General features: G+C 45.5%; 1 protein-coding gene across 2 annotated transcripts in view; it reads right to left on the bottom strand.

The window, feature by feature from the left end:
* Positions 1-1,090: 1,090 nt before the first annotated feature.
* Positions 1,091-27,542, bottom strand: part of LOC132835991 (collagen alpha-1(XI) chain-like) — a 295,793-nt gene continuing 269,341 nt past the window's right edge. For both annotated transcript variants that reach the window (XM_060855171.1, XM_060855170.1), the window contains 10 exons: positions 23,573-23,626; positions 22,106-22,213; positions 19,905-19,958; positions 19,372-19,407; positions 19,203-19,256; positions 17,227-17,476; positions 8,988-9,100; positions 6,633-6,701; positions 5,257-5,490; positions 1,091-3,580 (listed from right to left, as the gene is read on the bottom strand). In XM_060855171.1, the coding sequence (XP_060711154.1) occupies positions 3,434-3,580; positions 5,257-5,490; positions 6,633-6,701; positions 8,988-9,100; positions 17,227-17,476; positions 19,203-19,256; positions 19,372-19,407; positions 19,905-19,958; positions 22,106-22,213; positions 23,573-23,626 (1,119 nt within the window). In that variant the 3' untranslated portion in view covers positions 1,091-3,433. The remainder of the gene's footprint in view (positions 3,581-5,256; positions 5,491-6,632; positions 6,702-8,987; positions 9,101-17,226; positions 17,477-19,202; positions 19,257-19,371; positions 19,408-19,904; positions 19,959-22,105; positions 22,214-23,572; positions 23,627-27,542) is intronic.

The raw sequence follows: 27,542 nt of genomic DNA on the forward strand, positions 1-27,542 counted from the left end.
GTCAATCCCTTCAAGACAGCAAACGTTCTCTGGTACAAGATGGCCGCCATTTGCAAACCAAGAGGGCGAAGTGTCGGACAGGGTGAATGAGGCCCAAGGCTTTAGTACTCTCCCAATTCCCACCTCGGAGGACTCATGCCAGTGGAAATCACTGGGGCTTCCCTTAGGACAGGGTCAACCAGGTCAGTTTCCTCTCCCTCAGCTGTGGCAGACTGGGAGGACAGCCAATCACAGAATGATCCGACATGGGATCAGCTTACCTCAGTAACCCAGCTAGCAGTGATGTTAATTAAGGAAACTCTTTTCAGAGACAGCCCCAGAATACGTTGTCTACAAGGACTATTAAAAAGGCTTCTGAATGGTCAATACCTTTGGGAGCTTGAGACTACTGACCCTTAAAGTGAATGCGAATTTCTAGCCCCTGCCCATGACTTAATAGGTCTAATCCAAATGCTTTTCTCTTGTTTTAAAAAAAATATTTATATACACAAAAGCATCTTAACCTGAAATAAATTATGCCAACACTCAATCAAGAAGCATCTAAAAATAACAACTCCATAAATTACTTTTTTGTAACAAAAAAAAAGTCAAGCAACACAGTTTAATACAGTTTTGGCATTTTGAGATTAGCACCATTTGAAACTTGGTTTGAGAAGAATCATTTTTGTCACAGTAAAAGCAGGAGGAATTGGATCAAGGGTCAAAGGAGGATTGGTATGAGTTGACCCATGTTTTTTCCCCAAAATTGAAACGGGTCTGTAGCAATTCTGTATAAATCGATTTACCCCATTTTAGTTTTACCTCAATATATATTAGACTTGTAAATTTCTGATTCTTCTGATAGTGAGCGACAGGATGCTACACTTATTGGAAAAGTGACGTTTGCCCTTTTGAAAAGGCCATCGACGTGTTGCTCTATTAATAGGCTACACACTGATTTTTTTTTTATTGTTGCCGTGATCACGAAGGTGAACAACCAGACGGGGTATCCAACACTGTCGTATCAGGTTAGAGGCAAAAGAAGGTTTCCATGACTGTTCTCCCCCATCCCCCCCCCCCCCCCCCCCCTCCCCCCCCCCCCCCACTAAGCACTGAGCCACCGTGCCGCACCATGCATGGGAACTCTGTCCAGACAAGGGCTATTTTGCCCTGGGGGTCTTTTCATCCAGTGAAGGGGGCCGTTCAGCCCAATGTGGCTGGGCTGGGTCTTTGGAGGAGCGGTCTGATTAGTCTCACACTCTCCTCTTGCCCTTTTCACCACCCCAGCATGCTCTTTTCCCTCCCTCAAATGGTTACCCGATAGCGTATCGGAAGTCTCCACGTCCTTTTCAAGGAAGCGTTTTTTTGCCTTTATTTATTCATTCGTGGGATGAGGGTGTCGTTAGCCATTAGAGGGCGGTTAAAGGTCAACCATTTTACTCTGGGTCTGGAGTCACGTGTAGAGCAGTTTCCTTCCCTAAAGGATATTAGGGTTCCACTGACAATCAATTTCTGGTTGTTGTCTGACCCTTAATTTCAGTTTTTTAATCAAATTCACATTCCACTACCTGCCCTAGCATGATTTGAACCCAGATCCCCAGACTAATAGTCCAGTGATAACACAACTGGACCAACACCACTCCTACAGGTCAGAGGAGACTGCAGTGACAATTGCAGGATTGGATTTGAACTGCTTTCTATTGACAGGATGTACCACTGGCCCATGGCCTCTCCAAGTGTGTTTTAAAACTCAACTCACTCTGTTAACAAAAAACTCTTCAACTCTCCTGTGATTCTTTTGCTACTAACTTACACAGGAGGCAGTTTGAACGGAGGGATGATAGGAACAAGGCACAAAGAAACATCCAAATTCCAAATTGGAATCCAAATGGTGTTCTACATTGTCACAAACTCCATCGAAAATATAATCAAAGTTATTCAGTAATTGATTCTTTAATGCAAAAAGATGGCTGTTTAGTCAGAGTTGAAATTTTACAAGGAATTACTCCACCTTTTGTTTAATATTGACCTATAGTTAGTCACTTTGCCCTCGGGAGTAACTCTGATGCAAGTTTGCAAACCCCAGTCAACTCCATATTGCAAGAACAAGATTTGTCGTGTGTTAAATCACATGGCAGTCTGAAAACAAAATATTCGGTGGAATCAATGAGTCAGCTTTGGAAGACTCAGAAGGAGTCAATATCTAAAATTTAGATAGTGGCTGCCCAGTTTCCAAGATAGAACAGCATTCTCAGCAGGTAGAGGGATTTGCTGTTGGTCGAGATGGGCAGATATAGCTGGCTGGGGTGAAATGGAGCCCATGCTCACGCACAGTTAGATCCACAAACTGACTCAAAGTAGCCAGGGATTGAATATTCCATCCCATTTCATCTCGAGTACAATTACCCACTGCCAATGCCTGAAGGAAAGGGCTTTTTTATGAAGAGAAGAGGTTTGGATGGAATGGGGGGTGGGATGTGTGTGTAAGGGAGGGGGTTGGGCTATGGCAGGTAGGAGACTGAAGTGGACCACAAATGCCAGCATTGACCATTTGATGGACCGAATGGCCTGTTCCTGGGTTGCAGACTCACTGCGTTTCTACATGAATGGATGCCAGAAGTTTCCTGTTGCAAGCAGGGACACACCAGAGTGCAGTCAATCTCCGTGCAGCAGGGTGGAGCCTTGTGCTAATTACCATGCACATCTACCACCCGGTTACACATAGGAGTTGTGCTCAAGATTCCATTGTGGACCCTGAATCCAAGAGGTGAAGGGGGTTAAGTCAACTTTGCTGCAGTCAAAACGTAGTTTGAGAGTTTTCTCTTCGAAAAAAAGACTAGCCGACAGAGGATCAATCTACATGATTTAAGAACATTTTTAATTCTTTGCTACAATGGGTTCACAGGAAAATGTCTGCCTGAAGCCTGCGCAGTGTTAGTTGGAGTTTCATATTTGGCTTTCTCAGTTTCATTACCAAGGTAACAGTGTGAGCCCACCAGTGTCAAGGGACTAGCTCCATATCCTTAATGTCATCTCCTGGCTTAACACTGCACTTGCAAATGCCGGTGTGTTAGGAGACAGAGGAACTAGGTCCAAGGTTGAATCTTACTGGAGAAAGGATACCTCTTGAAGGGAGGAGTTTTGGTGCACAAGTCCTCTCCAACAATCGGGACTTACTCAGAAGAAGACTCTCCAGTTATCTACTGTCGGGGGCAGAACAATTGTGGAATATAGAATGACCCAGAGATAACCACCACTGACTTGGCCTCTTCAAAAGGTCATAAGACTTTGGCCCCACAAGGGCAGGAATTATTTTATTGTTATTCTCACACAATAAAAAAAAATCTGCAGCATGATTAATAGACACAAGAGAGAGAATACAAAAAAAATGTGCATTTTGCAAAGAAAAACATGAGAGAGAGAGAGAAAATAGTGTGGCACGCGGTTCTGAAGTTTAGCTGTTGAAACAAACAGGGCCAACCTCAAAACCAAACTTCTGCTGGTGCTCCCCAAAGTCAGTCACAGCGACATCTTTGATGGGCAGGTCAACAACACGCGGCGATTCAATCTCCAGCACAGTGTGGTCAGAGCCCTTCCTCAGCTGCAAGGGAAGACAGGACGCAAGGTTAAAGGAGAAAGGATTCCAGTAAAACAGCGGCAAGGATTCCTGTGAAAGAAAAGGGGACACGGCGCCGAAGATTATGGCCTTATGTCCATCAGAATGGGTAAACTGTTTCGGTGAAGCTGACCGAAGGATGGGTATGGACCAGGATGCAAGAAGCTGGGAGTCGAGGGAATACCCATACACCAACGATTCTTCGTCACCTGTGTTTTTTTTCTTTTTTTTCGGCTACTCTCCTGTTTATATATTTTTTCTCCTGTTTATTTTTTTTTAACCCCCACACTACCTCCTAGTTGCGGTAGTGCTTATTTTTTCCCCAGCACCCATGTTGTGTGTGTGCAGGTGTGAGACACAAAGTGTACAAATCTTTATTCAATATCCACCACCAGGAGAAATAGGAAAACACCTGAGTGGCCAGTGACAAGCAGTGTCTTCGTCACCTGTTCCCAGCTAAATCCAATCTCCTCATCTAAGTTTACACAATGTGGTGGATAGAATGGATAGTCTCTTTTCCCAGGATAGAAATGTCAATTGTGAGGGGACAGAAGTTTAAGGTAAAAAGCGGGTAAGTGTAAGGGTGATGTGAAATGCAGGTGTGCTTTACACAGAGGGTGGTAAGTGCCAGGAAAGCGCTACGAGAGGAGATGCTAGAGACAGATACAACAGCAACATTTAAGAAGCATCTTGACAAATATACAGGGAATAGAGGTTTTTTTGATTAGATTAGATTACTTACAGTATGGAAACACCACGCCTACAAAATGGAAACAGTCCATTCGGCCCAACAAGCCCACACCAACCATCTGAAGAATAACCCACCCAGACCCATTTCCCTTTAACTAGGGCTCCTAACACTACAGGCAATTTAACCTTCCAGCTCAGCACTGTCCTCATGACCTGTTCTACCTGCCAATCTCCTTTCCCACCTATCCGCTCTTCCGTCCCCTCTGACCTATGACCTCCATCCCCACCCCCATTCACCTATTGTACTCTTTGCTACCTTCTCCCCTTTATCTCCATCCTCCCATTTATCTCTCTACCCTGGAGGCTTCCTGCCTCTATTCCTGATGAAGGGCTTTTGCCCGAAACGTCGGTTTTCCTGCTCCTCGGATGCTGCCTGACCTGCTGCGCTTTTCCAGCGCCACTCTAATCTAGACTCTGATCTCCAGCATCTGCAGTCCTCACTTTTGCAATTTAGGATGGCCAATTCACCTGACCTGCACATCTTTGGACTGTGGGAGGAAATCGGAGCACCCAGAGGAAACCGACACAGACACGGGGAGAATGTGCAAACTCTACACAGGACTGCTACCCTAGGCTGGAATCAAACCCAGGTCCCCAGTGCTGTGAGGCAGCAGAGCTAACCACTAAGCCACCTTGCTGCTCCTAGGTAGATGCACTGCATGTAGGCAACTAACTTTTAGTTTAGATGATGTGTTGACACAGCTAAAGGGCCTGATCCTGTGCTGTTCCGTTCTTCACAAGAGAACAGTTGGGTCAATCATCTCAGCTGAATAATGCTGCATCCAACAGTGCAGCTCCTCCCCAGTACTGCCAGGGAGCGTTAGCCGACTTTATCCCAACAGCACAGGCTAAGCACTGAACCGTTCAGCCCCAGCAGTTTGACCCCACGTGTCAGAAGAGTTGTTGCTTACTTTGCAGCCGTCATAGATGGCATTGATATACGGGGTCTTGGACTGTGACAACTCCTCGTCATTAGCCCCTCGGAAGCGCACTGCTCTCTCGTAGCTCTGTGCAGCAGCGTCATACCAGCCTATGGACTGCTGGCAATTGTAGACGAACCTCTGCCGGGCTGTGGCACTCAGGAGCCGCAGGAAGGTCATCTGGACTACGTGGACAGGATTTCCATCAGAGTCAGTGTACATGAGCTGAGGAGAGAGAAGACATGCACTGATAGAGGGAAATTCCTGCACCAACTCCAACAGGGTGAGGTTACATCAACATTGCCTTGGTTTGGAATGGGATCGTTCTGTGTGCATGGTCAAGGGAGAGGCTAAATGGGCACATGAGGAATGGTTACTGCCGGAGGGATGAAATGGAGTAAGGTGGAAGGAAGCCGGTGTACAGTATAAATACCAGCACAGACCAGACAGGCTAAATGGTCTGTGTCTGTGATGCCAATGAATCACACTCATTGGTCGAATTGTTACAGTATGTTGGAAGGAATACATTTTTTATTGTAAACTAAGAGCAGAAATTTGGACATTGCCGTGTTGCAGAGAGTGTACCAGTATGTTTGTGATTGACTTCATTTTGCAACTCAAAGGTCAAGAGTGGTCAAGTGTGTGATGTTCACTTATTGGTCACATAGGCTCATGTAACTTTTTGAGGGGGTGGATTTGGAAACTATTGTGAGGTGGTGGTGGTAAGCTGCCTTCCTGAACTGCAGCAGTCCCTGAGCTATGGACTAAATCCACATAGTACTTTTCGGGAGGGAATTCTACAATTCTGACACTGAAGGGAACAGCAATATATTTCAAAATCAGGATGGTGAATGGCCTGGAGGGGGACTTTGCAGGGGGGTGGTGCTGCCATGTGTCTGCTGCCCTCGTCCTTCCAGATGATAATGGTCATGGCTGGAAGGTGCTGACTGAGGAGCCTTGGTGAATGCTGTGTTCTAGAGTCACATGTAGACCAGCTGCAAATCAGATAAGCTTTTACAACAATCGACAATGATTTAAATGGTCGCCGTCACAGAGATTAGCTTCTAGACTCCTAATTTATGAATTACATTTTAATTCCACCAGACACCATGCAAATTGAACTCACATCCTGGAGCATTAGCTTAGGAATACCATTGCACTACCTCATTTGGACCACTCTTGTTTGTATTCCTTCCTGTGAGGAGCACCATACTCAGCTACATATTTATTTGACCTTCTGTGAGACTTGTGATGAGACTCTCTCTCTCTCACACACACACACTCTAATGTGTTAACTCTCTTATGATTCATGTGAGATATTGTTAATATCGCGAATTAAAGACACAGTCTCGCTCCGGAAGTCTTACCTGCTTGCCTCGTTTGAAGTTGCTGTACCAGGTTCCAGGTTTGTCCCTGTGCCAGGATGCAACTTTAACCTGGAAAAGTCAGAGAGTGTGGGCATGACAGGAGCGGTCAGAGACAGTACGACAACTAGCCAGCAAGCATTGCATCAGCCCCAGCGCAGACACACGGGGATAGTCACTGAGTGGGTCACATGCAGAAATGGACGATAAACAGGACAAACTACATCAGTAACTGCAATAGGAAGGTTACCAAGTGCTTCAGAAAGGGAGAGGCTGAAACATTTCTAAAGAAAGGTCATTCTCCCGGAAATGCTAACTCTGATATCTCTCCACAGATGCTGCCAGACCTGTTGAGCTGCTCCAGCAATTTCTGGTTTTGTTTGAGGTTGCAATCTTTGCCATTGGTTGTCGGCATCACCACAAAGAGGGAGAGGTTTGATATAAAGACTAGAGGAGGTCCCGGCTTCCTTTTACAGGGTCCCATCGCTGTACCTTGACATTCTATTCCAGGGAGAAAGTTAAAAATCTCACAACACTAGGCTATAGTCCAACAGGTTTATTTGGAAGCACTAGCTTTCGGAGCGACGCTCCTTCATCAGGTCAGAATCCTGCCCCACAACCACCTGATGAAGGAGCAGCGCTCCAAAAGCTAGTGCTTCCAAATAAACCTGTTGGACTCTAACTTGGCGTTGTGTGACCTTTAGTTTGTCCACCCCAGTCCAACATCATGGCTACGGTAGGGAGCAGTGAATAATGGTATTGTCACTTGATAGATAACCAGGAGCTCCTTTAATGGGAGGTACAAAAGCAAAGGTAACGTGAGAGAAAAGCCTGAGCAGTGAGAGCCTGGAAATGCCTGGCAGTGTGATGGACAGCAAGTTCAGTGGAGGCGTTCAAGACAACATGAGATGATTACTTGCATAGAAAGAGTGTGCTGGGGTATGGGAAATGGACAGGAGATTGGCATTAGAGCATTGTATGATGGGCTGAACACGCTCCTTCTGTGTCATAACAATTCTGTCATTCTGCCTGGGTATGCCTCTGGCTGGTCCCGCTGTATTTGTGAATCAGTGCATCTGTTGAATCCAAGGTTGCCTGATAGGGTTCTTTGGCATTATGAAAGGGAGTTCACTAGGAGATACTTAAAAACGTACTTGCCATCCAGGAGGAACAAAACTCCAAGAGAGCAGTAAAGTAACTGATCAATTCAATGGGGAATGGAAAACCAACCTCTTTTACTCAAGAGTGGTGTGGGTGCAGGAGAGAATGTGGAAGTGGTTGCCGGAGGGAGTGGTTAAGGATGAACAGCACTGCTGTATTCACTGGGGAAGCTGGATAGACACATAAGGGGAGAAAGACCATAAGAAATTGGAGCAGGAGTAGGTCATTTGGCCCATCAAGTCTGCCCCACCATTCAATGAGATCACAGGTGATCTCAACTCCACCTTCAAGCCTTTACCCCATAACATTCAATTCTGTTAATAATCAGAAATCTGTCTACCCCACTCCTGAATAGATCCAGCCTCAGCAGCCCCTCTGAGAAAAGAAATTCCTCCTCATTTCTGACTTAAATGAGTACTTCCTTATACTAAGACAATTCTCTCTGGTCCTAAACTTTCCCACAAAGGGGAGACAATTTCTCCACACCTATCCTATCGTGCCTCCTAACTATCTTGTATGTTTTGATAAGATCTCCTCCTATCTTCCTGAACTCCAACGAGCACAAGCCCAACCAACTCAACCTCTCCTCACAGGAAAATCCCTCCATACTTGGAAAGAAATGGAAGGGAATGAGCAGAGGATGCAATGAAGAGGGATGGTAGGAGAGAACATAACAGCATATGGACCAATAACGCCTCGTTTTTGGGGCCATAAATTTTAAAAACAGTTCTTCAAAAAATATCAAAGTTACTGAGCAGCAATGAGTTGGAGATGCTGGTGTTGGCCTGGGGTGTACAAAGTTAAAAATCACACAACACCAGATTATAGTCCAGCAGGTTTAATTGGAAGCACTAGCTTTTGGAGCAACGCTCCTTCATCAGGTGGTTGTGGAGGGCACCATTGTAAGACACAGAATTTATAGCAGAAGTTTGCAATGTGATGTAACTGAAATTATACATTGAAAAAATGTTTGCTCGCAAGACAAAGCTTTTCACTGTATCCCGGTACACGTGACAATAAATTCAATTCAAATCAATTCAATGAGAGGGGATGCTGAATACCATTAGCTAGCTGAGTGAGTGAATAAGGACGACATGGAAACACCATGGTTTGTGTTAAATTGTGCACGTTGCTCCACCGACAGATCCATTCTGATCTTGCTGCACTAATATCTATGTAATGTCCTTGCCAACTTACCCCTTCAGTCTTCTTGTCGGGGAAAATACAGGTTTCTCCACCTGCGGTGAAATTACAGAAGACCTTAAAGGAATCCTTGGAACAGCCTTGATTGGGGTCAATCCAGTAATCGCCTAGGGAGAGAACAACAGGCAGCTTTTAACATCTCAAAGTCATACCATCGTAAAGGAAATGGGCACTATTACTTTAAACGCAACGATAGCATTTGGAAAGGGCTAGAATGAAAGAACAGGGATGTACTGCTGAGGCAGTATGAGGCTCTGGTCATTCTACATTTGGAATATTGTGAGCAGCTTTGGGCCGTGTATCTGAGGAAGGGTGTGCTGGCCTTGGAGGGGGGTTCAGAGGAGGTTTACAAGAATGATCCCAGGGATGAAGGGCTTGTCGTATGAGGAGTGGTTGATGACTCTGGGTCTGTACTTGGTGGAGTTCAGAAGGGTGAGGGGGAATCTGATTGTAACTTACACAATACTGAGGGGCCTGGATAGAGTGATTAGATTAGATCACTTACAGTGTGGAAACAGGCCCTTTGGCCCAACAAGTCCACACCGGCCCGCCGAAGCGCAACCCACCCATACCCCTACATTTACCCCTTACCTAACACTACGGGCAATTTAGCATGGCCAATTCACCTGACCCGCACATCTTTGGACTGGAGGAGACCGGAGCACCCGGAGGAAACCCACCTGGACGTGGAGAGAAATGTTTCCACCAGTAGGAGAGACCAGGACCCAAGGGCACAGCCGCAGGGTGAAGGTACGACCCATTAGAACTGAGATGGGGTGGAATATCCTCAACCAGAGGGTGGGGAGTCTGTGGAACTCATTGCCACAGAGGGCTGTGGAGGCCAAGTCATTGAGTGTCTTTAAGATGTGGAGATGCTGGTGTTGGATTGGTGGATAAATCAGAAGTGACATGACACCAGGTTATTGTCCAAAAGGTGCATTTGAAATGACAGTTTTCAGTGAACCTGATGAAGGAGCAGCACTCCAAAAGCTTATGATTTGAAATAAACCTGTTGGACTATAATCTGGCATCATGTGACTTCTGATTTTGTGTAGTTAAGACTGAGGCAGATAGGTTCTTGATTAGATTAGATTCCCTACAGTGTGGAAACAGGCCCTTTGACCCAACAAATCCACACCGATCCTCTGAACAGCAACCCACCCAGACCCATTTCCCTCTGACTTATGTACCTAACACTGCAGGCAATTTAGCACAGCCAATTCACCTGCCCTGCACATCTTTGGACTGTGGGAGGAAACTGGATCACCCAGAGGAAACCCACGCAGACACGGGGAGAACGTACAAACTCCACACAGACAGTCGCCCGAGGCTGGAATTGAAGCTGGGACCCTAGTGCTGTGAGGCAGCAGTGCTAGCCACTGAGCCACCGTGCTGTTCCCCCACTGAGCCATTAGTAAGGTGGTAAAGGGTTACAGGGAGAAGGCAGGAGATTGGGTTTGAGAAACATATTAGCCATGATCGAATAGCAGAACAGAATCAATGGGCCAAATGGCCTATACCTTATGGCCTTAAGACCTAAAGGTCTTGTTGACAGTTCCTTGCAGATGCAAGTTGAGAAAACGGTTTTTGAAAACCGTGTCCTTTGGCGTTCAGAAATAGAGCGCAGAATGCAAACAGAAATAAGTGACTACCACAGATCTTTGAAATCATTGGTTAGGTCCCAGCTGCAGTATCATGGTGCATTCTGATCATCACAATTCAGGTGGGCATGTGAAGGGCTTGCAGAGGTGATGGTCTCAGGTTTGAGGGGCTTCAGCTCAGGTTGAGAGACTGGAAAAGCACAAGTTCTGCTCGCGAGAGCAGAGAAGGTTCGAGCTTGGGAGGGGGTGGGGTGGGTGGGGAGCGGTGAATAGAAGTGCTCAAACTCCTGAGGGGTTTGGTCAGAGTTGGGAAACAGGTTTCCACCAGGTGGGGTGGGGGGGGAGGACATGGAAGAAACACAACTGACAGTGGAGAGAGGGTGAAATGACGTGAGCTTTTGCTTTTAAATAGCACACCACGTTTCGACCTGGACTGTGCGGTCTGAAAGGCTGGTGACTGAACATCCAGCAATAAGTCTCAAAAACAGAGGGTGGGGGTGTGGGGTAACACTTCAAGCTATGGAGAACACGAATTTTGAGCAAAGTAGATCATTCAGCCCTCACCTCGCACCTCCTTTCACTAAACCCTGGCCTGCTCCACCATTTGATAAGATCACGGCTGACTTAACTGTGGATTCCACCCCACGGTTCCAACTTTTGACACAAGAACTTGCCACACCCTCACCCTGGATGGTCCAGTACAGCTACAACACTGGCCCTTGCCCTGCGCTGACAATGTGGGATATGACCCAGGTATGTCCAGTCCACAAAAAGCAGGACAAATCCAACCCCGCAATTGTCTATAGACAATAGACAATAGGTGCAGGAGTAGGCCATTCAGCCCTTCGAGCCTGCACCGCCATTCAATATGATCATGGCTGATCATTCCTAATCAGTATCCTGTTCCTGCCTTATCTCCATAACCCTTGATTCCACTATCTTTGAGAGCTCTATCCAACTCTTTCTTAAATGAATTCAGAGACTGGGCCTCCACTGCCCTCTGGGGCAGAGCATTCCACACAGCCACCACTCTCTGGGTGAAGAAGTTTCTCCTCATCTCTGTCCTAAATGGTCTACCCCGCATTTTTAAGCTTTCAACCGTAGGGAAGGCGATGGCCTTGTGGCAGTATCGCTAGGTAAAAACAAGGACTGCAGATGCTGGAAACCAGATTCTAGATTAGAGTGGTGCTGGAAAAGCACAGCAGGTCAGGCAGCATCCGAGGAGCAGGAAAATCGACGTTTCGGGCATTATCGCAAGCCTATGAAACCTGAACCCCTAGTAATGTCCTGGGGACGTGGGTTCGAACCTTGACACAGCAGATGGTGGAATTTGAATTCAATAAATATCTGGAATGGTGACCATGAATTAATTGTTGCAGAAATCCATCTGTTTCGCTAATCTCCTTTAGGGAAGGAAACTGACATCTTTACCTGGTCTGGCCTACATGTGACTCCTATATGATCCACTTGATTTCGCCGTCTCTTAACTAATAAGAAATACATGTATTAAAAGTAATAAATGCTGCCCTGGCCAGTGATGCCTATGTCCCATGAATGAATATAAAATACAATCAGCAAAGCAAAGGAAGGGGCACTTACTCAGCACTAACTTGTTCTTCAATTCTAGGTGGACGCTCTGCTCCTGATCTCATTACTTGAATTTAACAGGCGAGGTGATTGTGATTGCGCGTGATACCAAGGCATCGTTTAATTGAGAGTGGCATCAAGGACCCCTAACAAAACTGGAATGAGGAGGGAGGGAAGGAGAGGGGGTGGAGGCGAGTGGGGAGTAATTCTCTGCTGGTCGCAGTTATACCTGGTCAGAAGTCAGACAACACCAGGTTATAGTCCTACAGATTCATTTGAAATCAGCGCTTTCAGAGTGCTGCGCCTTCGTCAGGTATCGTCTGACATCTGAGGTTGTACACCCCAAACCCAACACCTCCACATCAGAGTTATACCACACATAGAATTAACGCTTTGTGTCGAAAGGTCTTCGCCAAATGCCATTTGTCCTTTATCACTGAACGAGTCGCAGTTTCGAAGAGGTGTCACTGTACTCGAAACGTTAACTTTGTTAATCTCTCCTCAGATGCTGCCAGACCTGCTGAGTCTCTCCAGCAATCCCAGTGTTTATTTCAGGTTTCCAGCATTCTCCTTTCATTTTAGTGCCTGGTTGGGTTTATTTCTCAATTTTGATATCTTAAATTTAATCTGAATCGCCTGCTTCACCCACACCCAGCATTTCACTTTCAACACCACCCCTCCCTCTTCCCCACCCCTCCCTCCACAATCCCTACCCACCCTCTCTCTCCCAATGTCTCCCTTCCCCACCCCCATTCCTCCCACTGTCTCCTTCAAGCCTTTCAATCATTCCCTCTAAGCACCGATCCAACTCCCTCTTAAATATTACAATCTTATAAATATTACAATAAATTACAATTTACTCTGCAGCCACGTCAGGAATGATTAATAAATTTATAGAATGGAGATGAGGAGAGCTGTTTGATCTCAACCCTTTATTATAACTTCACAAATGAATTAGCAAGTGAGAACATTTCAAGGGAAAGATAACTTGACTGATGGTTGGTATGTTACCAAGCCTTGGTGTCAGGCATGAAACCTAGAGGCGTAAATGCTCTCAAGTAACCGTGACAACTCAATCACAACAACCTTTGAGGTAGATGAACACTTCTTTTGTGTGTCTCTTAATACGATCCCATGAGGCTAGGATCAAAGACAAAGGAGGGAAGTGTATTTCCAATCGATACAGCCAATGTGTCAGTCAGACAGACCGACAAGCAGATACCTTAGAAAATTGTACAGTGGGGAAAATAATATATCCTGTTCACGACCACAGCGATGTTTTTACAGACCAAATATTCGAGTCGCGTCAATGGACTGAAATCGAGCTTTCAAGAGAGCTCAGAGGGGGCTTGAGAGAGGGGATTAAAATGCTGAAGAGTTTAGATAAAAGGGGAACGTTGCTAGTCCGAGATCACTGGGTTTGGAGAGCAGGTTTAAAATAATTGGCAAAGGAGCCATAGAAGTGAAAACAAGGAATAACCATTAATTGGGCAATGGCTGATTAGAATCTTAATTACTTGAAGAAACAGAGTGGAGGGCATGTTCCTATCTCCATCGATTTGTGCTGAGATGGAGATGGTCAAGAGGGTCAAGTTTCTAGGGGGATATGATCACTAACAATCCGTCCTGGTTCACCTACATTGACATTATGATCAGGAAAAGCACAACAAATACTTAGGAGGCTAAGGAAATTCATCACTCTTACCAATTTTTATAGATGCAACATAGAAAGTATCTTAACCCGTATGCATCGCAGTTTAGTACGGCAACTGTTCTGCCCAGGACCATGAGGAATGACAGAGAGTTGTGAACACAACCCAGTCCACCACAGAAACCAACCTTCCATCCACTGACTCCATCTACACTTCCCACTGCCTCGGGAAAGCAACCAACATAATTAAATACTCCTCGCACCCTGGTTATACTCTCTTCCAAATTCTTCCATCAGGCAGAAGATACAAAAACTTAAATACATGTACCAACAGACTCAAGAACAGCTTCTTCCCTGCTGTTACAGAGTCAGAGATGTACAGCATAGAAACAGACTCTGTGGTCCAACTCATCCATGGCAACCAGTTATCCTAACTTAATCTAGTCCCATTTGCCAGCACTTGGCCCACATCCCTCTAAACCCTTCCTATTCATGTACCCAGCCAGATGCCTTTTAAATATTGTAATTGCACCAGCCTCCACCAGTTCCTCTGGCAGCTCATTCCATACACACACCACCCTCTGCGTGAAAACGTTGCTCCTCAGGTCCCTTTCAAACTTTTCCCGTTTCACCCTGAACCTATGCCCTCTAGTTTTGTACTCTGGGAAGGTGCTGCCTGGAGGTGACAGAGTCCGTGGTCATTTCCAAGAGGTGAAGTATTTGTAGGAAAAAAATCCAGGGTGCGGAGAAAGAGCAAAGTGGTTGAACAGTTGCTTCCTGAAAGAGCCAGTGCACATCTAATGGGCAGAATGGCCTCCTTTTATAGCGTAATGGCTTTGCACTGATTGTAACAAGGTGGGTTAGTTGCACCTCAGAGAATCTGAGTTCCCTGATTGGGGCTGTTAATCCAGACCAATCAAGGACCCTGGTTAACATCAAATATCAGGGATATGGAGCCCCAAGAATGCCTGACTCAGGGTTCTAGTCAAAGGCTATGCATTTGTGAATAAGGGCCAATTGCTGATTGGATGCAGCCTTGGAAGAGTTTTTCTCAGATTGATGAGTTCATGGCACCAGACTTTTGTGCAGCATAGTAGGTCTCAACAATGCGTCGATTTGTTTGTTTGAAGCCATGGGTTGTTTTGCAGCTCATCGATCGAGCAGTTGGTTAAGTGACCCATGTGGCCGATGGCACATGAGTTACGTGCCAGCTGTAAGAATGCCACATGACCCACTGACCATCACTTCCTCAGCTCAACCCAATGACCACAACATCAGAGGCTGTTGCTGGATACCAGCAAAGCTAGCCAAGACCTTTCGGGAAAGGTATGTGAGACAACACTAAACAGGGCGGAGTGGGGTTTACAGGGAACAGGTTTAGTTACATGGTAACACAGAAGCAGAGTCTTGTTGAAGGGAACTGACAGAACATCAAAGCCTTTAATCCTTCATCCATCAGGTAAGAATTTTTCAGTCTGGAGGCCTGTGACCAGTGGAGTGCCACTAGGATTGGTACTGGGTCCTCTATTTTTCGTCATTTATATAAATGATTTGGATGCGAGCATAAGAGATATAGTTAGTAAGTTTGCAGATGACACCAAAATTGGAGGTGTAGTGGACAGTGAAGTGGGTTACCTCAGATTACAACAGGATCTTGATCAGATGGGCCAATGGGCCAAGAAGTGGCAGATGGAGTTTAATTCAGATAAATGCGAGGTGCTGCATTTTGGGAAAGCAAATCTTAGCAGGACTTATACACTTAATGGTAAGATCCCAGGGAATGTTGCTGAACAAAGAGACCTTGGAGTGTAGATTAATAGCTCCTTGAAAGTGGAGTCGCAGGTAGATAGGATAGTGAAGAAGGCGTTTGGTATGCTTTCTTTTATTGGTCAGAGTATTGAGTACAGGAGTTGGGAGGTCATGTTGCAGCTGTACAGGACATTGGTTAGGCCACTGTTGGAATATTGCATGCAGTTCTGGTCTCCTTCCTATGGAAAGATGTTGTGAAATTTGAAAGGGTTCAAAAAGGATTTACAAGGATGTTGCCAGAGTTGGAGGATTTGAGCTATAGGGAGAGGCTGAACAGGCTGGGGCTGTTTTCCCTGGAGAGTCAGAGGCTGAGGGGTGACGTTATAGAGGTTTACAAAATTATGAGGGGCATGGGTAGGATAAATAGACAAAGCCTTATCCCTGGGTGGGGGAGTCCAGAACTCAAGGGCATAGGTTTAAGGTGAGAGGGGAAAGATTTAAAAGAGACCTAAGGGGCAACCTCTTCACACAGAGGGTGGTACATGTATGGAATGAGCTGCCAGAGGAAGTGGTGGAGGCTGGTACAACTGCAACATTTAAAAGGCAGTTGGATGGGTATATGAATAGGAAGGGTTTGAAGGGATATGGGCTGGGTGCTGGCAAGTGGGACTAGATTGGGTTGGGATATCTGCTTGGCATGGATGGGTTGGATCGAAGGGTCTGTTTCCATGCTGTACATCTCTATGTCTCTATGTCTCTATGACTCGAATCAAATTTGTGTAAATTGTTGTTCCCTTTGAAATTTGGAATTCTTGCTTGTGTCCTGATGAGTGTAAAGTATAAAGCTTTGATGTTATGTCTGTTTTGACAGTGATATTCAAGGAAGGGTTTATTGCTCAGAACCCTCCCTGTCATCACACAAGGTGTGCAGCGGAGCTGATGAGACAGTGCAATACGAAATGTTATGGACCAACCAAATCACCTCAAAATATTTTAGGAAGGTAGCCTAGACCCTAATCTTTTCTTATTTTTAAGGCAAATGTAAGGTGTCTGTTCCCATGTGATGTAACTGGTCAAACTACTTGACATTAAATAAAGCACAATTTCTGTAAACACTGTAAATAAAATATAACCAAAGAAAGAGGAATTTAGAATAACTTAAGTCTTAACAGAATAATAGATACAGTAACAATTACTAATGATGTGGTCCAATCTAGTAATATCCCATAACACAACTCTTGGCAAACAGGCAAACTCAGAAAAACAAATTCTTTCTCACATGTAATCCGAAAGTCCAGCTTTTGGCTGTAAATGAAAGAGGGAAAAATAGCTTTCACCTATTCAAGCCCACAACAGCAACTGTTTAAAACACTAAACATAAAAATAGGAAAAAAAAACCCCTTAGAAATCCTGGTCGGAGAGAGCTGGTCACACCCAGCCAGGCTGCTTCTATTATTCCAACTTTTAAAAAAGAATTCCAAGATGTCACAAGATGTTCACTGCTTTTGGTAGACTGCTCATCACCTCTGCCTTACAAATTATCTTCAAAATAAAACCAAGACAAAGTAACCTCTTAAAACCATAGCATTGTCACAGAGAAAGGTGAGCTTCATGTATTGAAGAGTTTCTCTCCACGCTAACTCACCGTCCTTGAAGTGTGGATGACAGAGTTGGAGCTCCTTACAGGTTCGGCCAGGGTTACTCTGCGTCCCCACGGGACGCCTCATCTGCTCCACCTCATCTTTCAGTGACGATAGGGCGCCGAAGACCTCCTCCATCCCTTCCGTGTAGTCAAGGGGACTCCCTCCAGCATCGTCGGCTTGCTCAGTCTCAGCGTGCCTTCTTGTCTTTGATCTGTATATCGGCAGTGGCTGTATTATCTCAGCTGGTGGACCCTGGCCAGGACAGAAACATGTGACAGACGACATTGGATGCAGAGAAGTGGGAAGTGATATTTTGTCGGGAGACTGAGGAGAGGCTGAATACAAAAACTGATATCATTCTGAAGGAGTTGTAGGAGCAGGAAGCACTGCAGTCATTCACATACACATCAATGAAAATGGTAGGATGGGCAGCACGCTGGCTCAGTGGTTAGCACTGCTGTCTCACAGTGCCAGGGACCCAGGTTCGATTCCAGTCTCTGATGACTGTCTGTGTGGAGTTTGCACATTGTCCCTGTGTCTGGGTGGGCTCCCTTCAGGTGCTTCCACTTTCCTCCCCCAGTCCAAAGATGTGCAGGTTAGGGTGGATTGGCAAAGCTACATTGACTATGATGTGTGGGTTAGCCATGGGGTTATAGGGATAGGGTGGGGGTTAGGTCTGGGTGGGATGATCTTCGGAGGGTGAACATGGACCCAATGGGCCAAATGGCCTCAGTTCACATTATTGTGGAGTAGTATGATACTCTGTGAGAAGTTGAGAAAGCAGTTGATCTGGGCTTTATAAATGCAGGACAGGAAGCAAGGAAGTTACAATGAACCTTCATAAACCACTAGAGTGGCTATGTCTAATTCTGGGCACCACACCTTTGGGGTATAATTGCATCCTTAAATACCATGTTTACTGGTGAAGTGCTGGAATATGGGGTTACAATACATTAATGTTTAATACTGGAGTGGACATGATGGGCTTAAGAGGCTGCTCCCATGTTGTAAAAACTCTAAGACTCTCTACTACAGAGAGTACAGAAAAGATTCAGGTGAATGGTCTCAGCAATGAGAGACATCACAAGCAGTGACTGATTGTTTATTGGTGAGATGGTCCAGATTGGGCTGCTGCCGAGGGTAGAAATTGGACACTGAAAGGTGGACAATCACAGGACACTGGCATAAAGTAATGGCCATAAGAAACAAAGGCAACTCAGAGAAATAAGTTTTCTTTTTCTGATCATTCACAGGGCATGGACATCCAGCATTTATTGCCTGTCCCTAGTTGCCCCTTGAGAAGGTGGGGGGTGAGCTGCCTTCTTGAACCGTTGCAATCCGCCTGCTTTGCGTTGAGCCACAATGCCCTTAGGGAGGGAATTCCAGGATTTTGACCCAGTGACACTGATGGAATGGTGATATATTTCCAAGTCGGGAAGGTAAAGCTATAAGCAATTCATCAATCTTTGAAGATTTCCCAGGAGTAACGAAAAATTCATTATGGCCTTTTTGTCACCTTGCAAGAAAATGCTCAATTATTGAAAGTCTAAACTATCGACTGGATTGTGTGGTACAGTGGTAGTGTCCCTAGCTCTGGACTGAGTTGGGTTCAAATCCCAACTCAGGGATGTGATGGACACAGCAGGTGTTTGTAGCCATCTGATGAAGAATGGGCATCTGCTCATCTCCAAATGGACAAAAAAAACTCTAAAATCCTTATACATTTCTGGGACTATTTAATGGAAAATGGAATTGGAATAGTGAGGTGGTCAGTGCAGAGTCAATGGGCTGAAGGGCCTTTGTCAGCGCTGTACATCTTCTATCGCCTGCCAGAAAGGTCTACGCCCAGAAGGATATCCCCAACACGTGAAGTATTTGGGTGGCGATGCTCCCACTCCCACTGCCCACTCCCCAGCCCACCACATCCCTCCTGCCTTCCTCCAACTCCCCCACCCTGTCAACAAGAAACAAAGCTTACAGGTGGACCTGGGAGGCCTGGGGGTCCTGTGTCACCTTTGAATCCCATTGGTCCCTGCAAAGGAGAGGGAGAGAGAGAGCACGCAATGGTCAGTACAAGAACCGGGAATGGACAGTGCACAAATTCATCCATCTTGGAGACCAATGACATCGTCAGTCAAACTACTTACTTCAGAACCCTTCGAACCTTTTGAACCCTGTTGACCCTGAATCAAACAGAACAGGGAGTAAGAAGTTTAGTCAATAATTAATTCGGAAAATCAATGTTCCAGAATATCCCTGCGCTGTCTAAGTACCATCGAGACAACTTAATGTTCGTGGGATACTGGCAGCAATCTTGTTTCATTCACTGCTCATCTCTAAGTGCCTAGAGGGTAGTTAAGAGTCAGCCAGGTGACTCATACATGGGCCAGAGCAGGTAAGGATGGTGGATTCTCTTCCCTAAAGGGGAATTAATAAACAGGTAGGCTTTTAAACAAGAGCGCATGGTCCCCATTTGGCCGTCCTTTTATGGCCAAATACCTTGGTGAGATTTGAGCCCGCATCCCCAGAACGTGGGGTCTCTGATTTACCAGTCAGGTGACATTGCCACCCACCTCCCCACCTGAGGTCTGAGGTAAAAGCAGAAAGTTGGGGAGTGGGCAACGGAAGGGAGTGGAATGCAACGTTGGTAGATCAGCATTCTGAGGGACACACTACTTACTGGTAAACCAGGAGATCCAGGTGGGCCTATGGGACCACTCAAACCTGCGAGACCCTAAAACAGGTAGAAAAAAGGTTAAGTTATGAATCAAGGCACAAGCTGAGATAGCATCATCTGTGGGACCGCTCAACGATACTTGCAAAGATAAACTGAGAGCTGACAACAAAACTGACAGACATTTTGGACCTTTACTGCACATTATCTCCCTCCTTGAGGAAGCTGAACTGCTTGATTCTCTCAGAAATATAAACTGGATACTCTGCGTGAGGAGAATGTATTGAGGAAGCCGTCTACAAGACCAGAAAGCACATAAAGCATAGGCTACACTCTCTGAACACAGCAGTGAGCAGAGGAGAACTGCTGCCCAAACAGATCATTGCCCTCAACTGAATTGGCATCTCCTTATCAATCAGCCCTGGCCGTTCAACACTCGTTTCAAAGCTCGTATTTTATTTTTCAATTAGATCCTAAGTGTAAAGGGAAAAGGGGGAAAGAGAAACCGAAAAGGGAGACTAGGAAAAGAAGGTGACCCTTTAAGATTCCTAGAGGTATGAAGACCGAACCGGAGGTTGGAAACTGTACTGATTGAAACCAGGTGGACCTTATTGACTATGAGATCTTTGATTGGGATTGTTCGTTTGGGTCAATCAGGGAACCCTATAAACAGAATCCAAACTTTCATGTTTGCACTTACATCTGCATATACATCTCAGCTTATAAACGATCTGCAGTGCAACAAAAATGCAGCCTTTAGCACAGACATATTTATTTTGAAAAGTTAACAGTAATTGTGAATATTATCATTGCCTATTTGAGACCTGCATTGATTTGATACCATGCTTTACTCAGAAGGTTCCACTGTCCAGTGTGTTTCTCACTTGACTTTAATTGAAACATATTGTGTTAAATTAATTTACCCACGTTTTATATTTATATTGTATTACACCACCTTATTTGAAGTAACTTGTTGGATACTATACATTTCCTGTAAGTTGTTGAGGAGCAAGTGCGAACATTTTCATTGTGCAAATTAAGATTCATTAAAAGTTAAATGCATAAAAAAAATAAACAGCATACATTGAATGTATTCAAGAAGTGGCTAGATGTGGCACTTGGGATGAATGGGATCAAGTTATGGGGAGAAAGTAGGATTAGGCGATTGAGTTGGGCGGTCAGCCATGATTGTGATGAATAGCAGAGGGGGCTCATAGGGCCGAATGGCCTCCTCTTCCTCCTTTCTCCTATGTTTCTACGAAATTCAGAATCTCCTCACTTCAGGGACTGACTCTGAGCTGGCTGGCCATAGTACTGTGCACAGTTAAATAAAGGGTGACTTGGGACAGCAGCCCATGTGCAGCTATTTCAGAAACCAACACTTCTGGGGAAACAAACTTGCTGTAATGTATAAAGAGGAATAAAGAGGACAGAACACTGCCGCAGTCAGGTGTAGCTGATGAGTACAGTGGCGCAGTAGAAGGAGACTGATGAAGATAAAGGTTGCAACCTGAAGCTGTGAATAGGCAAAGATATGGTTGCTGTCACTGTTTCCATTATTTGAAGATAATGAATGGATTAAGATCATCCAGAGCATCATAGGCAGAGTAGAGGAGGCTCTGTGGGTGTGTGCATTTCTGCTGCTGATTGTCTATGGATTATAAGTCGGGTTGTGCTTCTATCATCTGGTAATTGGGTTATATCCACGAAGAGGAATTAAAATTCTTTATGAGGAAGGCTGAGCTACAAAGAACAATATGATTGTGATTGATGCTTTCTACACTAAGTGAACTGTCAAACCATTCCATAAGGTCTGCCTTAGTCGTACCTGGCATTTAATATTTGTTCTATAGTTTACGAGTGACTGCAATTTGCCTGTCAAATCATTTTTAAAAACTTAGGTGGAGTCTGGGTTTTAGTGTAAAGAAGGTTTAGATATTTTTTGATGTATGCTTGTTTGACTCTTGTAAAGTTAAATTTGTTCTGTTTAAATGGTAGAAGGTTTCACTCTTTCAATAAATAACTGAGATCTTGATATTTTCTTTTTGAAAAGTATAGTTACTGCTCTGTCTCAGAATGCAACACCCTCTAGAAGCAGTTAGCATCAGTGGATCTCACTCCCAACAATATCAGGGGATATTTCCTGGAAAATAAAGGCCATAGGTCTGAATTATTAATTGCAATCACTGTGTGCTGCTTGTACTAACCACATCCCCCTTGGTGCCTTGTATTCCTTGGATTCCTGGAAGGCCACGATCTCCCTTCTCACCCATCTCACCAGGAGGCCCTATTAAACCGATTAATCCAATGTGCCCCTAAAGAAGTGAAACAGGGAAGAACAGCACGAGAGTGAGAATATTGCCAATGCACCAGTCGCCATCTGAAATGCTTTGAGCTCAGTGAGTTTCCCACGTGATCCTGCTCAATCACCAGACTGATTCTCTGATGAACTGACAATCCAGTTCACTGCGGCTTTTGGTCACTTTCACTTGGATTTATGGCAACTCGGAATTCCATCACAGGATATGTTTTAAAACAGCAACCGTCCCTCCAACATTTTCAGGGTAGAAAATGGGTCCCTTTGGAGTAACCTTGAGTTTTTCAGTTACTGCACTTGGTGAAGCCCTTCAGTGGTAATCAATGAATTAAAATTGTGTGTGTGTGTGTGTATCTGTTTGAGAGAGTGTGTGTGTATGTAAGTGAGTGTGTGTAAGTGAGTGTCTGTGCATGCATGATTAGGTATGTGCACATGCAAATGTATTTAATTGCATGTTTGCTTATGTTTTTACATGTGGTTGCATGTGCACACGCGTGTTTTTGTATGGGCGTATGCGTTTTCGTGTATATATGAGCATGTGTGTGTGTGGTTTTGTGTGAATGTATATTTGTGTGCGGGTGCATGTACAGTGTGTGTGTGTGTCTACAACTGTATAGGTCTGGGCAGGATTTTACCTACCTGGGGAGGGTAACTGCACACTTCTGATCATTTCCAAACTCATCAACTGTAGACGATGGTTAGAACAGCAGAGGATTATCTCCCACCCCTCAGTGGCTCAAGCAGCACCAGAGCTCAGCAATGGGACCACAGGAGATCCAGGGAGATCCTCAATGGGATCTGGATGCAGCCAAGTGCTAGGTTTTTAAAGCAGGAAGGCAGGGGATCGAGGAGGGTCAACAAAGTAGGATTTGGAGGCCAGATGGAGAAGAACAAAGATGGGGAGGGTGAAGGGCTCCCCAACGCAGATGCCATGTCTCCCATTTGCCAAGAGAACAGCCTTCACATTCCAGCCCATTTGCCACGATTTAGTGTGTTACAGCCGTGGAGGGGGATTGAGGGGCTGAACAGGGGCAATAATTAGCCACTTAGGACCCTCAAGATGCCAGAGTATTATTACACAGGTCAGTGCCCCTCAACATCATGGGGAAGAAGTTGCTGGGCTGGGCAAGACATAGGTGCAATGGCCATTTGAGAATCTTATGTGCTGCTTTCCCCCTGGCCAAAACCCCCCGAGGGACCCCTGTGTCCACATGTGTATCACATCACCACTGATGGTCATTCAATCAAGCTGGGGTGATTCCAGAGGCCAGTGTAACAACTGAAGTGATTGGGAAAAAAAACAGGCAATTGTTGGTCATTGGCACAGCATCTCTCCAACAGGCCTGAGGTTACCCACCTTGTCACCTTTTAACCCTTGAACACCCCGGAGACCAGGCATTCCGGGAGGACCCTAAGCAATGGAAGCAAACAGAGAGTTAAACAAATCAAGGCAAGCAACTCTCACACACAGACATACAGAGATATACACACACACACACACACACACACATACACACACACATCTACATACAGACACACACAGATACACACACACATCTACATACAGACACACTCAGATACACACACACACAGACATACAGACACATACAGATATACACACACAAACACACACACACAGAAGTGGTTACTTGATGTTCCCCATCTCCCTCTAGAGCCTGACAGTGAAATGGGCTGGATTGGGTGGGGGGTTGGGGGGTTCTCATTCTGACACTGAAAGTTTGATTTGGAATCTCGAACCGTTTCCCCATGGCTATGACTGCTGGATGAACCCACCCTCCGCAGTCAGACACTGCCTCCCTGCAGAACCTTGGCAGTTCATCTTGGGGTCACCAAGACAGAGAGGCATTTCTGTTCAAGTCAGCTGTCTGGATGGCTGAAGCTACGGGTAGACCAATCACCAGACTGGCAAATCTCCAGCCAATGCTCCTGAAATTGGCAGGAGGGTTGAATCTCCATGCGTCCAGTGTGGAACACACGCACTCATTTTAACAGTTACTGCCTTCAGAAGCAGGGGATGGGAAAGGCAAGCAAGGGAATCCAGGAAGCACAGGCAGATGGACAGTTGCGACAGGTTCGCTTTGTTAGAGAGAAATGATATTAAATCAACAGCAAAAATTATCTCAAGTTGAAAAGCATAGAATCTGTGAGGGTTGAGGAACCTCAAAGGAAACAAAGACCCTAACAGAAGTGGGGTACAGGCTTCCTACCAGTAGTCAGGGGATGGGGAAGAAAATAAAGCTGGGGATGGAAAAGACATGGGAGGAAGGCAGCATTACAAAAGTCAAAGAGACTTCAGCATGCAGGTGGACTGAGAAAATCAGGGAGATGGTGGATCTCAAGGCAAGTTAAAAATCACACAACACCAGGTTATAGTCCAACAGGTTTAATTGGAAGCACTAGATTTCGCAGCACTGCTCCTTCATCAGGTGGTTATGGAGGATAAGATTGTAAGACACCAAATTTATAGCAATCAGATTACAACGGGATCTGGACCAGATGGGCCAATGGGCTGAGAAGTGGCAGATGGAGTTTAATTCAGATAAATGCGAGGGGCTGCATTTTGGGAAAGCAAATCTTAGCAGGACTTATACACTTAATGGTAAGGTCCTAGGGAGTGTTGCTGAACAAAGAGACCTTTGAGTGCAAGTTCATACCTCCTTGAAAGTGGAGTCGCAGGTAGATAGGATAATGAAGGAGGTGTTTGGTATGCTTTCCTTTATTGGTCAGGTATTGAGTATAGGAGTTGGGAGGTCATGTTGCGGTTGTACAGGACATTGGTTAGGCCTCTGTTGGAATATTGCATGCAATTCTGGTCTCCTTCCTATCATAAAGATGTTGCGAAACTTGAAGGGCCTCAGAAAAGATTTCCAAGGATGTTGACAGAGTTGGAGGATCGGAGCTACAGGGAGAAGCTGAAAAGGCTGGGGCTGTTTTCCCTGGAATGTTGGAGGCTGAGGGATGACCTTATAGAGGTTTATAAAATTATGAGGACAAATAGGCAAAGTCTTTTCCCTGGGGTGGGGGAGTCCAGAACTAGAGAGCATACGCTTAGGGTGAGAGGGGAAAGATATAAAAGAGACCTAAGGGGCAATTTTTTTCATGCAGATGGTGGTACGTGTATGGAATGAGCTGCCAGAGGATGTGGTGGAGGCTGGTACAATTGCAACATTTAAGAGGCATTTGGATGGGATTATGAATAGGAAGGGTTTGGAGGGATATGGGCCGGGTGCTGGCAGGTGGGACTAGATTGGGTTGGGGTATCTGGTCGGCATGGACGGGTAGGACCGAAGGGTCTGTTTCCATGCTGTACATCTCTATGACTCTAATTCACGGAATGTCTACAAGATGTACTTTGGAGCAACATGGGGGTTAGACACCACTAGGGAACAGACAATTCGGGATTTGGTGATGTGTAATGAGGCAGTATTGATTGGGGAACTGAAGGTGAAGGAACGTCTGGGGGACAGTGACCATCACATTATAGAATGCACCCTGTGGCTTGAGACACTAGGACCTGATGTAACGGCATTACAATTGAGCAATGAAACTACAAAGACATGAGGGAGGAGCTGGCCAGAGTTGACTGGACAGGGAACCGAGCAGAGAAGGTGGTGGAGCAGCAATGGCAGGAGTTTCTGGGGTTAATTGGGGAGGCATAGCAGAAATTCAGGGGAGGGCGAGGTAACTACAGCTGAGAAGGGAAGTCAGGGGCACCATAAAGTCAAACGTAAAAGCACACAATGTGGTGAAGATTAGTTGGAAGCCAGAGGATTGGGAAGACTTTAAAAACCAACAGAGGATGACTAAAAAAGTCATAAGGGAAAGAAGATGAAATTATGAGGGTAAGCTAGCGAGTTATGTAAAAGACGATTGGAAGAGTTTTTTTTAGAAATGATTAGATTAGACTTACAGTGTGGAAACAGGCCCTTCGGCCCAACAAGTCCACACCGACCCGACGAAGCGCAACCCACCCATACCCCTACATTTACCCCTTACCTTACGGGCAATTTAGCTTGGCCAATTCACCTGACCCGCACATCTTTGGACTGTGGGAGGAAACCGGAGCACCCGGAGGAAACCCACGCAGACACGGGGAGAACGTGCAAACTCCACACAGTCAGTCGCCTGAGTCGGGAATTGAACCCGGGTCTACAGGCGCTGTGAGGCAGCAGTGCTAACCACTGTGCCACCGTGCCGCCCACTAAAGGTGAGAGAGAGAGATAAGAGTGGGCATTGGACTGCTAGAAAATAAGGCTAGGGAAGTAGTAAAGAAGAACAAAGAAATGGCAAAGGAACTGAACAGGTACTTTGCATCAGTTTTCAGAGTGGCAGACACCAGTAGCACACCAGAACTTCACGAGAGGCTGGGGACAGAGGTGAGTATAATGACTATCATTAAGGAGAAGGTGCTGGGGAAGATGGTAGTTCTGATGTTAGGTTAATCACTCAGACCAGATGAACTACCACAAGACATAGGAATGGAGGTAAGGCCTTTCTGCCCATCGAGTCCTCTCCGCCATTTAATCACGGCTGATGGGCATTTCGACTCCACTTACCTGCACTCTCCCCATAGCCCTCAGACTACACCCCAGGGTTCTGAAGGAGATAACGGAGGAGATTGTAGAAGCATTGGTGGTGATTTTTCAGGAATCAGGGAGGGTCCCAGAGGACTGGAAAATGGCTAATGTAAACCCCTGTTTAAGGAAGGAAGGAAGGAAGGCATAAACCTAATCTCAGTCGTTGGTAAGATTTTAGAGTCCATTATTAACAATGAGATTACAGAGTACTTAGACATGCATGATAAAAGAGAGTTAAGTCCACATGGTTTCGTCAAGTCGAAGTCATGCCTGAAGTCAAATGTATTAGAATTCTTTGAGGAGAACCTGTGGATGTGATCTATTTGGTATTTCCAGAAAATCTTTGACAAGGTGCCACACAGGAGGCTACTAAATAAGAGGCCATAGTGCTAGGGGCAGGTACTGGCATGGTAAGAGGACTGGCTGACTGGCAAAAGGCAGAGAGTAGGGATAAAGGCAGCCAGTGACTAGTGGAGTCCTACAGGGGTCAGTGTTGGGACCACATTAACAATCTGGACAAAGGAACTGAGGGCGTTGTAGCGAAGTTTGCAGATGACCCAATGACAGATAGAGAGAACAGGTGGTGTTGAGGGAGGTGGTAGAATGATCTGGACAGGCTAGGAGAGTGGGCAAATCAGTGGCAGATAGAACAGAGTGTGGGGAAGTGTGAGGTTATTCACTGTAATAGGAAGAATAGAGGTGTAGAGTATTTTCTAAATAGGGTAAGTC

Source organism: Hemiscyllium ocellatum, chromosome 45 (assembly GCF_020745735.1).
Source record: "Hemiscyllium ocellatum isolate sHemOce1 chromosome 45, sHemOce1.pat.X.cur, whole genome shotgun sequence".
NCBI lineage: Eukaryota > Metazoa > Chordata > Chondrichthyes > Orectolobiformes > Hemiscylliidae > Hemiscyllium > Hemiscyllium ocellatum.